Below are 13760 nucleotides of genomic sequence, written 5' to 3' on the forward strand. Positions count from 1 at the left end.
TACTTAACTATTAACATTAAAATGTTTGTCAGCTGTGTCTCTCAAATATTAGCTCATTTGTATATTCCCAGACTATAAAGAACTATTAGACTCCCTGCATTGCTTATCTTACATCCTCTTATTATCTCCCCATGTGGTCTTATTTTGTCACAATATAGAAAACCCAAGCTCAGTTAAATAAACTTTGGTCTCACAATAGTTAAGTAGCACCAGCATACTCGAAATCCAAACCTGGCAAAGCACAAAGTCTGTGCTGCTAGCCTTGTCACTTACTCACATGAAATGCTCGGCAGAGTAAGTTACAACAGGTCAGAACTTCAGATATCCTACTCCTAACAGGGCCACAGATTTACCTACTCGTGTGATTGTGTGAAGTGGTGGGCGTGTTTGGTTAGGGAAAACTTATAAGGGAACAACAGCACTATGACCTTTTCATTTTTAAGTTTTTTATTTTGGAAAGTATCATATCTGCAGAGAAGCTGAAAAAGTAGGGCAATGAACACTTCATAACCTGTGTTCAGGAATGGTTAACATTTACATCTGGTTAACGTTCACTGTGTCTGTGTGGGTATGTATGTCGTGTGGTTGGAATAATTTGAAAATCAGTTGCAGATATTAGTGTCACTTCATTCCTAAATACTTGAGCATGTACTCACTAAGAATGAAGACATTCTCCCACATAATTGCAATACCATCATCACATCCAAGAATGTAATAGCTATACTAATATTATCTAATGTAACAGCCCATCTAAAAAATTTCCCAACAGTCCCCATATAGTCTCTTACACTGTTTTCTTCTTTCCAAGATCTGAGATCACTTTTTGCACTTGGTTGTTAGTTCTTAGTCTCCTTTTATTTAGAACAGTCCTTCTATCTCTTGTTTTTTATTCATTGTCATTTTTTAAAAATTTCAGACCGATTTTCATGATTAGTTAGATTCTGGTTAATCTACCCTTTTTTTGCACATTTCTTCAGTAATATGGTTATGCAGATTTTTCTTCAGAGAAATTTACACAGACTATTCAGAAAACAGAGTAAATATCCTTAAAATTCTGAATAGATATATAAAATCCTGAATATGATATATATTTTAGCAGCTGAATGAACTATCAGTTGGCCAAGAGAAGTAGCTTCAACCTATGGTCACTATACCCAACATCCCCCAAATCCTCCCTATGGTCACCATTGAACAAATCCCCCTGTTCATTTCCTCAGGCCAATTTAAAATGAACATAATGCTGCTTTACCTTATCTTCTGTCATTTTATCGGTTGAGAGTCCTCCTCTTAATTCCAAGTCCTGGGGTGAGTGTGGCCCATGCAACTGGCCAGCACCTGCCTTTCTCCGGCTTTCTACTAGTTATACATTAGAGGAGGAGGAGCAAGGCAAGGAAGCAGGCTGGCCATTACCTTTAAAGTCCAAATCTAATTTCAGCAGAGGCTGAATGTTGAGGAGAATCTAATCAATAAATGTTTTGCCTTAGTGACTTGTGGCTTCAGTGCTTGCGCACCAGCAAAAGAAAATGGGAGCAGGTCCCTCAGGTGTAAGTCACAACCCAGAGACGGTCACACTTTAACACATGTTGAGTATGGCAGTAACCAGGGACAGGTGAAAAAAGAAAATCTTTGTGGCCTTTTGTAGAAGATGAGATGCTGGTTGGCATTTCATGTTGTGGGGGTGACAAAGATGAGGGACGTGGGAGAAGCGCTGCACTCTGGTCTGCAGAGAACCAGTACTGTGGTGTTCATGCTTTAGAGCTGGGCTGCATGGCCAGAGGCCATTGTAGGCTTGAGTGGTTTACCCGGGTGAGCTTTGGAGAGCCATGAACTTGGGTTTGAATCTCGAAATTTTGCTGGTGGTATTACCTTAAGCAATTGGCTTCCAGTGACTTTTCTGTGCCTTAGTTTTTTTCACTGAATAAAATGAAAATAACAGAACACAGTTCATTTTGCTATATGGATTAAATATGATAGGAAAGTGGTCAGCCTAATGCATAATAAGTGCCCAGCAAAATGTTGGTTGTTATTGTTTTTGCTATTATTATTATTGGTTTAGTGTAGGTTGAGAGGTGCTTGTTGGAGTGTAGAGTTCTCAAATATATCTGCTCATTTGGCTTAAGTCTGTGCCCTTCTTGTTCTTCTTGTTCTTGTTCTTGTTCTTCTTCTTTTTTTTTTTTTTAAGATTTATTTATTTTTTAAGAGAGAGCAAGTGAGAGAGAGCCTGAGCTGGGGGGAGGGCAGAGAGCAAGAGACTAGCAGACTTTCCACTGAGCAGGGAGCCCGATGTGGGGATGTGGAAGTGGATCCCAGGATTCTGGGATCATGAACTGAGCCAAAGGCAGAGGCTTAACCTACTGAGCCACCCCAGGCACCCCAAGTCTGTACCCTTCTGTGTCTCCTCTATCATGTTCAGTCCCTGTGGGAGCCCAGACAGTATCAAAATTTGTTGAGCCGAACTGTGTTTGGTGACTATTATCACTGGTTCCCCTGAGGCTTAGGTGGAACCAGTTCCCAGCAGAGGAGATACGTAACAGACAGCCCCCCAAACCAGGGATTTTACGAAGAAGCAGACAGTGACAAAAAGTGAAGAGGTTTTTTGTTTTTGTTTTTATGACAAAGTGAAGAGGTGAAGGAGACTCTGATTTCATGTGTCTTTTATTTCCCCACGGCCCTTTTATTTCTGTTTCCTCCGTGGAGCAACCCAGCTGAGTAAATAATTCAGCTCAAACCACAAACTTGAGCCCAGCACAGTCCCAGGCTCTGAAATGCATGACATAAATAAGACACTTAGGAGTTCATAATGTATAAGAACAGACAAACGGAATCACAAACACTCAATAGAGGGTTGTGGTTTTTTTTTTTTTCCCTCAGTAGAAAAACACTAATGAACACTATTAGTGATAGTTAATCTTTACTGAATTGTTGCTTGTTGCCAGGTGCAGCTCTCAGCATTTTACATGGATTAACTCGTTCATCAACATCCGTTGTAGAGCTAAGCTTTGGGGAGCAAAGTTAGCCCAGTTAGCCCACACTGGCATTCGTGCACAGCCAGCGCCTGGCTCTCGGCGCCAGTTTCGGCGGGTGGTGCGCGAGCCCCTTTTCAAGAGCGTCCGCAATGAGGAGAGGATTTCTTAGCAATCCTTTCCCAGTGACGGAAAATCCCAGCCCTGGGAGGACTGCCATCCACGGACACTGCAAGAAAGAGTCTTTGGGCGGCTGTGAAAAATGAGTTACCTTCTGATTTGTGCCAACCTTGTTTTTTGAATCTTCCTTTTGAGAGACAGAATTGGGCTTGAAAGCAGCGTGGGATCCGGTGAGCCTTTAACTTCTCGCTCCGGGTGGGGGCTGCGCGTGCGTGCAGGGAGCTGTCCGCCTCCTCTCGGGGAGAGCGTCGCCGACCCCGACGGACGCAGGCCCTTGAGTCCCCAGACCAGCTTCCTCTGGTTTAGCCAGCCCTCCCCGGTTCCGCTCCTGCCCGCGAATGAGTAATCTCTGCACCCTGAAGGAAGGGCCGGGCTTAAGTTGTCTCGGGGTGGGGATGGACGGAGTCCGCTGCGGTGATTGCGTCGGGGGATTCGAGCCCTGGGGAGCACTGCAATTTCATTTCGGCCTCTCGGGAGAGTTGGCCTTGCGCCCGGAGGAGCTGCGGGTCCGATTGCTCAGAGGCATCTTCGTGTTTCCCTGGCTGTGATGAAGTCAGGTTTTTGTGTTTTGCTCTCGGGCTGGGGGCCCGCTCAGAGAGGTGCTTCCATGCCCAGAATCCCCAGGAGATCTGGGCTGGGTGGGGTGAAACCGGTTCTGCGTGGTTGTTCTTGAGGCTTCACACCGTAAACTCGTTAGGTCAGATTTTTATTACATCTTGATTAATTTAATCTTCCTAATAGATAGCGATAGCTCTAGATGGTGAGAGTTTCCAAGTATACAAAAGGGCCCTTTCTTTTTTCATTCTTCTTCTTTTCTGTAACACCAGACGTAAGCTTATTTCTTTTATAAAAGGGAAGAAAGAAAACCATGGATCCCAGCGTGCTCTCTCGTTGGGGCAGGTAATGCAAAGGCATTTCGGGGAAACCAAATCAAGTAAGTTCAAACTGGGCCAAGTAGGAGCGCAAGGGAGTACTGGAAACTCCTTGTCCCTGAGGAAGTCCACTGTATTTTAAGATTTCTGAGTGAGATTTGCCCTCGTAGCTCGCCTCTCCTCACCCTCTCTAGGTACTCTCTCCTCCAAGCCACCAGCATCTGTCCTGACTTAACTACCTGGCCTCCATAGCCCCATTCCTATCCTACAGCCCCTTTTGACAGAACAGCCAACAATGATTTTAAAAATTAAACCAGACCATAACCCCTTTTCCTTAAAAGTATCCAGAGGATTCCCAGTTACCCTCAGAAGGAAACTCATATTCTTTACTGTTGCGGGAGAGGCAGATTTGGTGTAACATTCATTCGTTGATGCTGAGAACTCTGTCCCGCTCCTCTTCTCCTCTGCTCAGCTACACTGGCCTCAGACTTGTTTAATTTGTTCCAGGCCCAGCACCTTTGTACCCCATGGGCCTCTGCCTAGAGCTCTCTGTCCCAGATCTATATGTAGCTGGCACCTCTGCATTCAGACAACAGCTCAGACACTCTAACCAGGCTTCTTAATGTGGACACCACCTACCCCTTCCAACTCATTGTCAATCCTGTTACTCTGCTTTATTTTCTTCATAGCACTTATGCTTGAAATTTTGTTTACTAATATTTTATAATTGAAACATTAAACATTAAATATTTAAATAATAAATCAATGAATAATAATTATGATATAATTGTTATCTATAACATTGTTGTATTAATAACAAAATATTTAATTATTTAAACATTAAAATGATTTTAATTAAATTTTATTGTATTATTTACTTGTCTGTTATTTATTATGTTCCACTTTCCCCACCATATCTAAGTCCCATGAATGTGGAGACCTTGCTCATTTTGTTAGTTCCTGTGCCTGTGAGAGTGCCAGGTGCATAGTAGACACCCTATAAGTATTTATTTAAAAAATGAAGGAAGTTCAAGAAGAGTTGCCGCGTGCTTTCTTGCAATGGGGGAAGAGGAGTTTAAAGCTGGCATTGGACATTTATTGATTTAACATTTAAAAAATGCAGTATTTACACTGCATTTTTCTAGGCATCAGTTATGACAGGGAACAGAACAGATAGGTCTCTGCTCTTATGGGGCTTACATTCTATAAAAGAAACAAAATGCATACTGAGGAAGAGACCAACAGGGCGTGCCCACTTTAGAAAAACATGTTCAGAAAAATGTTCTTTGAAGACTTGTCTTTTTCCTTGATACCTGAAGAATGGGCAGTAGAGGGGGAGAGGGGAAGTATATGCCAACTTGAGGCAGGGAAAATCTTTGGTTGAAGAATAAGAGAAGTTGGGTTAAAGCAAGGGAGCAAGAGAAAGTGGCAAGGGATGCTTTTGGGGAAATAGCCACTGTACTCAGGGCCTGGAAAAGCCATGGGAATCAACTTAGATTTATGCCAAGGGCAATGGGAACTCCGTGGAGGGGATTATGCATGGAAGTGATACGATCCATTATATGTTTTAAGATTACTCATGCTATTGAGTTAGGGGTGGATTGGATGGGGGCACCCATGAAAGAGGAGAGGCATAATTAATTGCAAGGCTCTTACAACAGTTCATACCTGCTATTGACCACCAAAAATAATGGTGGTAGCAGGGAAGGAAAAGTAACAAATTCAAGATATATTTTGGCAATGAAGATGGACTTTTTCCTAATTGTTTTGGGAGAAAGAAAACTTAGAATGGAGGATAGGTTTCTGGCTTGTTAAATTGGGAGAGTGGATGCTATTTAATGTTACAGGTGCTGGATGGTATATTCATCTGAGTGATCATCTAAGCTCATCTCCCAGACCTCAAGGAGGATTGCAATAAAAGAATCAAATACATATATTTTTAATTTTTCAAAGTTAAACTTTTTCAAATAATTTTAGTTTCACGTGTAGTTGTAAGAAGTAACACAGAATTTCCATATACCCCTTACCCAGTTTCCCCCAATGTAACATCCTGTAAAACTACAGTATAATATCACAGGATATTCACATCTGTAGTCAAGATACAGAACATTTCCATTGCCACAAGGATCCCTCATGTTGCCCTTGTATGGCCACACCTACTTCCCTCTTACTCTTGCTGACTCCCAACGTGGCAACCACAAATCTTTCCTCCATTCCTATAATTTTGTAATTTAAAAAACATAATATAAATGGAATTAGCTAGTATGTTATTGGTCATTGTTCTCTAGAGAAATAGAACAAATAGGATGTGTGTATATAGATGAGAATATGAGAAAAAGAGATTTATTTTAGGGAATTGCCTCACATGATTGTGGAGGGTCGGTGAGTCCAAATTCTGATGAGGGAGACCGTCAGGCTGGGGACTCAGGAAAGAGTTGCAGTTCAAGTCCAAAGGCTAGAGAATTCCCTCTTACACTGGGAAGGTCAGCCTTTTGGTCTATCAGACCATCAGCTGATTGGATGAGACCCAACCACATTCTAGAAAACAATCTACTTCACTTAAAGTCCACCAATTTAAATATAAGTCTCATCCAAAGCATTCCTCTCGAAACATCCAGAATAATGTTTGACCAAATATCTGGGTACAGTGGACCTGACAATTTAACATTTCAAACTAATTGTCGCAGCACATAACATTTGAGATTGCCTTGTTTTTGCTCAGTATAATTTTCTCGAGATGCATACAGGTTGTTACATTATCAATAGTTTGTTGGTTTTTATTGCTGAGTGAGGAGTTCAGGGTGTGGCTGTACCACAGTTTGTTAAACCACTTATCTTTGAGGACATGTGGGTTGTTTCCAGTTTTTGGCTATCCCAAATACAACTTCTGTAAACATTCATGTAAATAGAAAACAAAAACAAAACTTTTTTGTGTGTGAACATGTCTTTCCTCTGGAATAAATGTCCATGAGTACATTTGCTGGCCCATTTAGTATTTGCATGTTTCGTTTTTAAGAAACTTCTATTTTATATTCCTATCAGCAACGTAAGAGTTAGCCAGGTTCTCTGCATCCTCATCACCTGATATCAGCACTATTTCTTAATTTAGCCATGCTTAAAGGTGTATAGTGCTATCTCCTTATAATTTTATTGTGCATTTCTTTGTTTTTTTTTAACTTAACGAAGTTAATTTATTTAAAAGAACAACATGTTCAGATTTAATTTCTTTTCATGAGACTGTTACTTTTCCTTTTTTTTAGTATAGTTTACACAAAATATTACATTAGTTTCAGGTGTAGAAGTTACTGAGATGACAGGTTTCTAAATTATGCTATGTTTATCACAAATGTTCCTACTCTGTCCTGTTACATCACTATTACAATATCATTGTACTCACTATGTTCTACTTTTCATTCCCATGACTTACTCATTTCATAAGTGGAGTCCTAGATCTCCCTTTCCCCTTTACCCATTTTGTCCAACCCACCACCTCCCTTCCCTCTGACAACCATCAGTTTGTTCTCTGTATTGATTGTTCTGATTCTGTTTTTTGATTGTTCATTTTTTAAAACGATTACATTTATGAGTAGAATCATATGGTATTTGTCTTTCTCAGTCTGACTTATTTCACTTAGCATAACACCCTCTAGGTCCATCCATGTTGCCTCAAGTGGCACAATTAAATACTTTTTATGGCTGTGTAATATTCCATTATGGATATACACCACATTTTCCTTATACTTTCATCAATTGGTAGGTAATGAGGTTGGTTCCATGTCTTGTCTATTGTAAATAATCCTGCCGTAAACATAGGGGTACATATATCCATTCAAGTTAGTGTTTTCCCTGGGTAAATACTCAGAAGTGGAATGAATAGAGCATATGGTATTTCTATTTTTAATTTTCTGAGAAACTTTCATACTGTTTTTTCCAGAGTGGCTGCACCAGTTTACATTCACACCAACAGTCATAAGGGTTCCTTTTTCTCCATATCCTTGTCAGTGCTTGTTTCTTATATTTTGCATTTCTTTAATGGTTAGTGATGTTGAATATTATCATTTACTTATTTGACATCTGCATATGCTTTTTAGTGAAATCTCTTCCTGCCTTTTGCTCATCTTCTAATTGGATTATTGTTTTTCTTTGTTTACATGTGTATGTACGTGTTTTCTGTTGGCTTTTGACAGCTTCTTATATATTTTAACTATTGTGATTTATTGGGTAAGTGGTTGGCAAATGTTTCCTCCCACTTTCTAGCTAGTCTTTCCATCCTAACAGGGTCTTTCACGGAGCAAAAAATTTTAATTTTGTTTAAGACCAGTTTGCCAGGTTTTCTTTTTATGGATTGTCATTTTGGTAACAAGTCTTACTTTTTGTCTAGCCCTACATCCTGAAGATTTTCTTCTTTATTTTTCTGAACATTTTTTTCTATGTCATTTTTTTCCCTAAAAGTTATTATTTTATAATTTATAATTAAGTCTGTGATCAACTGTTTTGTTTTTGTATAGTGTGAGACCTAAAATTCATTTTTGCCTACAGATGGAAGTCCAATTGGTTCAGCACCATTTACTGAACAGGTATCATTCCTCCATTAAATTGCTTCTGTACCGGGGCACCTGGGTGGCTCAGTGGGTTAAGCCTCTGTCTTTGGCTCAGGTTATGATCCCAGGGCCCTGGGATCGAGCCCTGCATTGGGCTCTCTGCTCGGCAGGGAGCCTGCTTCCTCCTCTGGCTCTGCCTGCCTCTCTGCCTACTTGTGATCTCTGTTAAAATAATAAAGTATTTTTAAAAAAATAAAATAAAAAAAATTGCTTCTGCACCTTTGTCAAAAACCAGTTGAGCATATTTATGTGGATTTATTTCTGGGTTCCATTTATTTCTGTTCTGTTCCATTTAGGTACATGTCTGTGTCTCTACCAGTAACACAGAATATTGATTACTATAGCTATATAAGTCTTGAAATCAGTAGACTGATTCCTTCCACTTTATTCTTCTTTCTGAAACTTGTAGTTTTTTTTTTATCTTTCCATATGAAATTTAGAATAATTTCATGTATATTTACAAAAACTTCTTGCTGGGATTTTGATGGGAATTCCATTAAATGTGTATATCAGTTTGGGGACAATTGTTATCTTTACCCTGTTGAATCTTCCAATCCATCAACATGCTCTTCTTTTATTTGAATCTTTGATTTCTTTTATAGGTATAATTTTCAGCATATAAATCTTATACATGTTTTGTCTGATTTATACTTACTTTTCTCAGTGATTGTAAATAGTATTGTATTTTTTAATAGTATTGTATTTTAAATTTTAGTGTCCATGTGTTTGTTGCTAGAATATAAAAGTATATTTAATTTCATTTTAATTTATGTGTGTTCATCATATATTCTACGACCTTGTTGAACTCACTTGTTAGATCTAGGAGTTTTTAGTATATTTCTTGGACTTACCTAGGTAGACAATCATGTCACCTGAAAATAGGGAGAGTTTTATGTGTTACATTCTGATCTATATGTCGTTTATTTCCTTTTCTTATGACACTGGCAACAACTTCAAGCACTGTGATGAGTCAGAGTGATATACATGGATATCCTTGCCTTGTTCTTGATCATAGGGGAAAGGATTAGTGTCTCATGATTAAGTATGTTAGTTCTGGATTTTCTGTAGATTTTCTTTATCAGGAGGAAGTTCTTGTATTCCTGTCTTCCTAGGGCTTTTTAAAAAATCATGAATTGGTATTGAATTTTATTAACTGTGGGGGTTTTTTTGGCATTAATTGGTATGATCAGAGATATTTTTCTTCTTTAGTCTGTTAATATGGTGGATTACATTGAATGATTTTCAAATGTTGAATCAGAATTGTTTCTCTGGAATATTCCCCACTTGGTCATAGAGTATAATATTTTTTATATATGTTATTAAGTTCTATTGTTCAGTATTTCTTTAAGGATTTTTATGTCAATATTTATGCAAAATGCTAGATTTTTCTTTTTTGTACCATCTTTTTCTGGTATGATATTAGCTTTATAAAAAGTCATCTTTTTTCTTCAGTTTTCTGGAAAGGATTGTATAAAAAATGATGTTTGGTAGGATTCTCCAATGAAACAGTGTGGGTCTGGAGATTTCTTTTTGGAAGGTTTTAAATTATAGATTCAATTTTCTCAGTAGTTAACAAGATGATTCAAATGATCTGTTTCATAATGGATGAGTTGTGGCAGTTTGTGCTTTTTAAGGAAGTGGTATATTTCATCTAACTTGTCAAATTTATGTCTTTCCTAGTATTCCCTTATTATTCTTTTTATGTCTGCATGGTTTATAGTGATATATCTTGATTCATTCCTGATATTGATAATTTTTGTCTTCTCCTCTTTTTTTGTCAGTCTTGCTAGAGGTTTGTAAATCTTACTGATATTTTTCAAAGAGGCAGATCTTTATTTCATTGATTTTCTGTATTTTTCTGTTTTTAATTTTATCAGTTTCTGCTCTTATCATTATTAGTTTCTTCCTTCTGTTTGCTTTGGGTTTATTCTGGTATTCTGTTTCTGGGTTCTTGAAATGGGAGATTAACTGATTGCTTTGAGGAATTTTCTTCCTTCCTAAATAGGAATTTTGCCATAATATTCCTTCTCATCCCTGCTTTAACAGCATCTCAAAAATTTCAACATGCTGCATTTCAATTTTCGTTCTGTTCACTGTATTTTTTTAAATGTCCCTTGAGAATTTCTCTTTGACCCATGGGTTATTTTAGAAGTTTGTTGTTTATTTTCCAAGTATCAGGAGTTTTTTCTCTCTCTGTTATTGATTTCCAGATTGATTCCACTATAGTCAGAAAAAACACTCTGTATGGTTTCAATTCATTTAAATTTGTTTAGGTTTGTGTTATAGCCCAGGACATATGTTCTATCTTGGTATATGTTCCATGAGCACTTGAAAGTTGTCTCTATTCTGCGGTTATTGGGTGGAATGATTGCTCAGTATTAATTACAGCTTATTGGTTGGTGATGTTGTTGAGTTCTCCTAGCTCTTTGGTCTAGCTTTTCTATCAATTATTGTTAGAGTCTACAATGGTAATTATGGAGTTATCTATTATTGCAAAATAAAGGTAGAAGTCCATGTTGCTCATTCAGCCTACATTGACGCTCAAAGTAGTGGGAGAGTTCTTCATTCATGCTGGGCAGAGGTGAGATTTCCTACTCCCTAGTGGTCTCCATTGACACCAGGGTGGGGATGACCTCCTTACTAATAGGAAAGGTAAAATTCCTATCTCTGCACTACGAATCTTCTGACAGTACTCTAGCAGGAAGGGGGGCATTGTTATTTCAGTTAGGGGAGAGAGTCTAGAGTCCGAACATGATTTCCACTGATGCTGATGAAGGGGAGTCTCAAAAAAAGTATGGATAAAAGTTCTGCCCCCTACTTGGCCTTTTTTGACATCATTCTGGTAGAGATGTTGGGGTTTTTTGTTAGAGCCTCAAAATGGTGGCGGTCTAGACTCCCTACTCAGTCTTTCATGGCAACATTTGGGTTGTGACCACAATTTTTTCTGTGGTGACAGGCTGGAAAAAAGCAGTTGCTATCCAAAAGGGTTTTTTGCCTTACCAAGTTTTCCTTTTTCTTGTCCTTTGGATAGAGAGAGCAGGTTTTTGAAGAACTTTGTTTTTCTTGTTTGTACCTACTGGCGTTTCTGGGTTGCTGACTTCTTCATTCCAAATCAAGAATATATGAGACAGTGGAATTCGTCCACCGCCATTTTTCAGATCCTGAGGTTTCTAGACAGTAAGCCCTCTATTCTCCACCTTCTATAGTCTTCTTATGTGTGTTTTATATTAATGTCCAGGATTTTTAATTGTACTTAGCAGGGGGAAGAGGAAAAAAATATGTCTACCTCATCTTCCTGGTTGCAAAGGGCTTGTTCACTTTTAAAAAGCTTTAGGTAAAGAAAATTAATTAATTATAAAACAAACACAGAACAAAGAAATAAACAAAAGATGAAGTCAAGCCAATTTAAACAAAAAAATTTATGGCATTTAACTTAACTTTCCCTTGCAGCAACTTCAGGTCTTCCCACTCTTTTTGTTTTTTCTTATTTCATCAATACTGGAGTTGAGAAGTTGCTCTTTTTCATGCCTGTACTTTGACTTATCATATTTGGGATGAGATTTTGGGGAAAAAAATGAGCTAAGGAGGTAGATAAATGTGGGCTCAAAACTATCTCTCTTCAAGCTTTAGACAATTGGTTATTAACTGCTTACTCTGCTTATCTTCATGTGTCTAATAGGTACAATCTGAATTTTATCATAATTAAGCAAGAATCTTGATTTTTTACCTTCCTATCCTCAAATATGCCATTTTCTGCTAATGAGGCTTTGGCGCTCAGTATCCACTTTAAACATAAATAAATATTTAAGAAATAAAAAGTCAGAAGACTTTTCCCAGTTTAAAATGCTCCAGTTGCTTTCCATTTAAAGGAAAATAAATTAAAGCTCCTTACCTAAAAGGCCTGCATGATTTGATTCTTCGCTTATTTTTTAAACATCTCCTCCACCTTCAACTTGTTCATTTTGCAGCAACCACCATGTTTTCTGAGCCCATTAGGCTAGCTCCTTTCTGTCTGGAACATTCTTCTCAGGATGGATGCCTCCTTCTCTTAATTTAGTTCTCAATTCAGATATGTCCCTCCCACTCCCACCTGCTTCCTCCCCCAACCTACTTCCAGACACCCACTTGCCCTGACAACCCGAACTAAAACAGCATCTTCCCTCCTTTCACTTATTAATATAATTACCCTATTATAATTTGTTCATTGCATTTGTTAATACCTAAACTCACCTTATGTATTAGTTTCCATGTTTATTTTTAGTCTCTCCCCTAATACAATACAAAATCCTTGAGGGACAGACTCTGTCTATCATGACTACTGTTGTATTCCCAGGCCCCAGAATAATATTAACATCCACACAGTTAGGTGCTCCTAAAAGACTGACTTATTAATTTTAGGCTTTTCTGGGAGTATTATATTTGTTAATTCATAATTAGGCAATATACACAATTTGCCAGATTCCCTTCCTACCTTACATCTGGAGTAGACTGACTAAGTTTGAATCACAGTTTCATCATGTTTAGCTATATGACCTTGGAAAAGTTACTTGAATTTTCTGTGTCGTGGTTGCCTCATCTGTAAAATAGGGCACATAACAGTACTTCTCTCATTGGATGGGTAAAGATTAAAGAAGTTACTACATGGACCTGGAATGCTTAGAATAGTTCCAGGCCCATAATAAGTATTTGCTGCTATTATTATTAATGTTATTATTATTTATTACTGAACATATGCTACATTTCATTAAAGGGCAACTTCATTTTGAAGATTTTCAGTAAGGACATTGGGTTTCAAAGGATGATGACGATATTTCAAGAATCTCCTGTCTCTGATCAAAACATTGCAATTCTAGTGGTTATTATAAATTTTTATTTGTTTAAATAACTATTTATTCTCTTTGTAATCCATGATACTTAGAATTAGTTCCAGGAAGCTGTCCAAAAACATCATCTCTTGCCCACTCAGAGAGAAAGGGAGAAAACTTGGGTAACTATTAGTGTGGCCTTCCCACTAAGGGGTTACTGATGGACAGCTTTAAACCTTGGAAGAGCCCACAGGACCTTAGCATCCTCCCACTGCAGTGTTTATCTGATAATGAAAGATCTTTATATTATCCTCTGTTTTTTTTTTTGGGCCATCATTT

At 38.1% G+C, this 13760-nt stretch overlaps 1 protein-coding gene across 2 annotated transcripts in view; it reads right to left on the reverse strand.

The window, feature by feature from the left end:
- Nucleotides 1-1334, reverse strand: part of SLC2A2 (solute carrier family 2 member 2) — a 31261-nt gene extending 29927 nt beyond the window's left edge. The window contains exon 1 of one of the 2 annotated variants that reach the window (XM_044251784.1): nucleotides 1250-1334. In XM_044251784.1, coding sequence (XP_044107719.1) covers nucleotides 1250-1264 — 15 coding nt within the window. In that variant the 5' untranslated portion in view covers nucleotides 1265-1334. The remainder of the gene's footprint in view (nucleotides 1-1249) is intronic. The other variant, XM_044251785.1, reaches the window with a different exon arrangement.
- Between the last annotated feature and the right edge of the window lie 12426 nt (nucleotides 1335-13760).

The sequence above is a fragment of the Neovison vison genome, chromosome 6, assembly GCF_020171115.1.
Source record: "Neovison vison isolate M4711 chromosome 6, ASM_NN_V1, whole genome shotgun sequence".
In the NCBI taxonomy this organism is placed as follows: Eukaryota; Metazoa; Chordata; class Mammalia; order Carnivora; family Mustelidae; genus Neogale; species Neogale vison.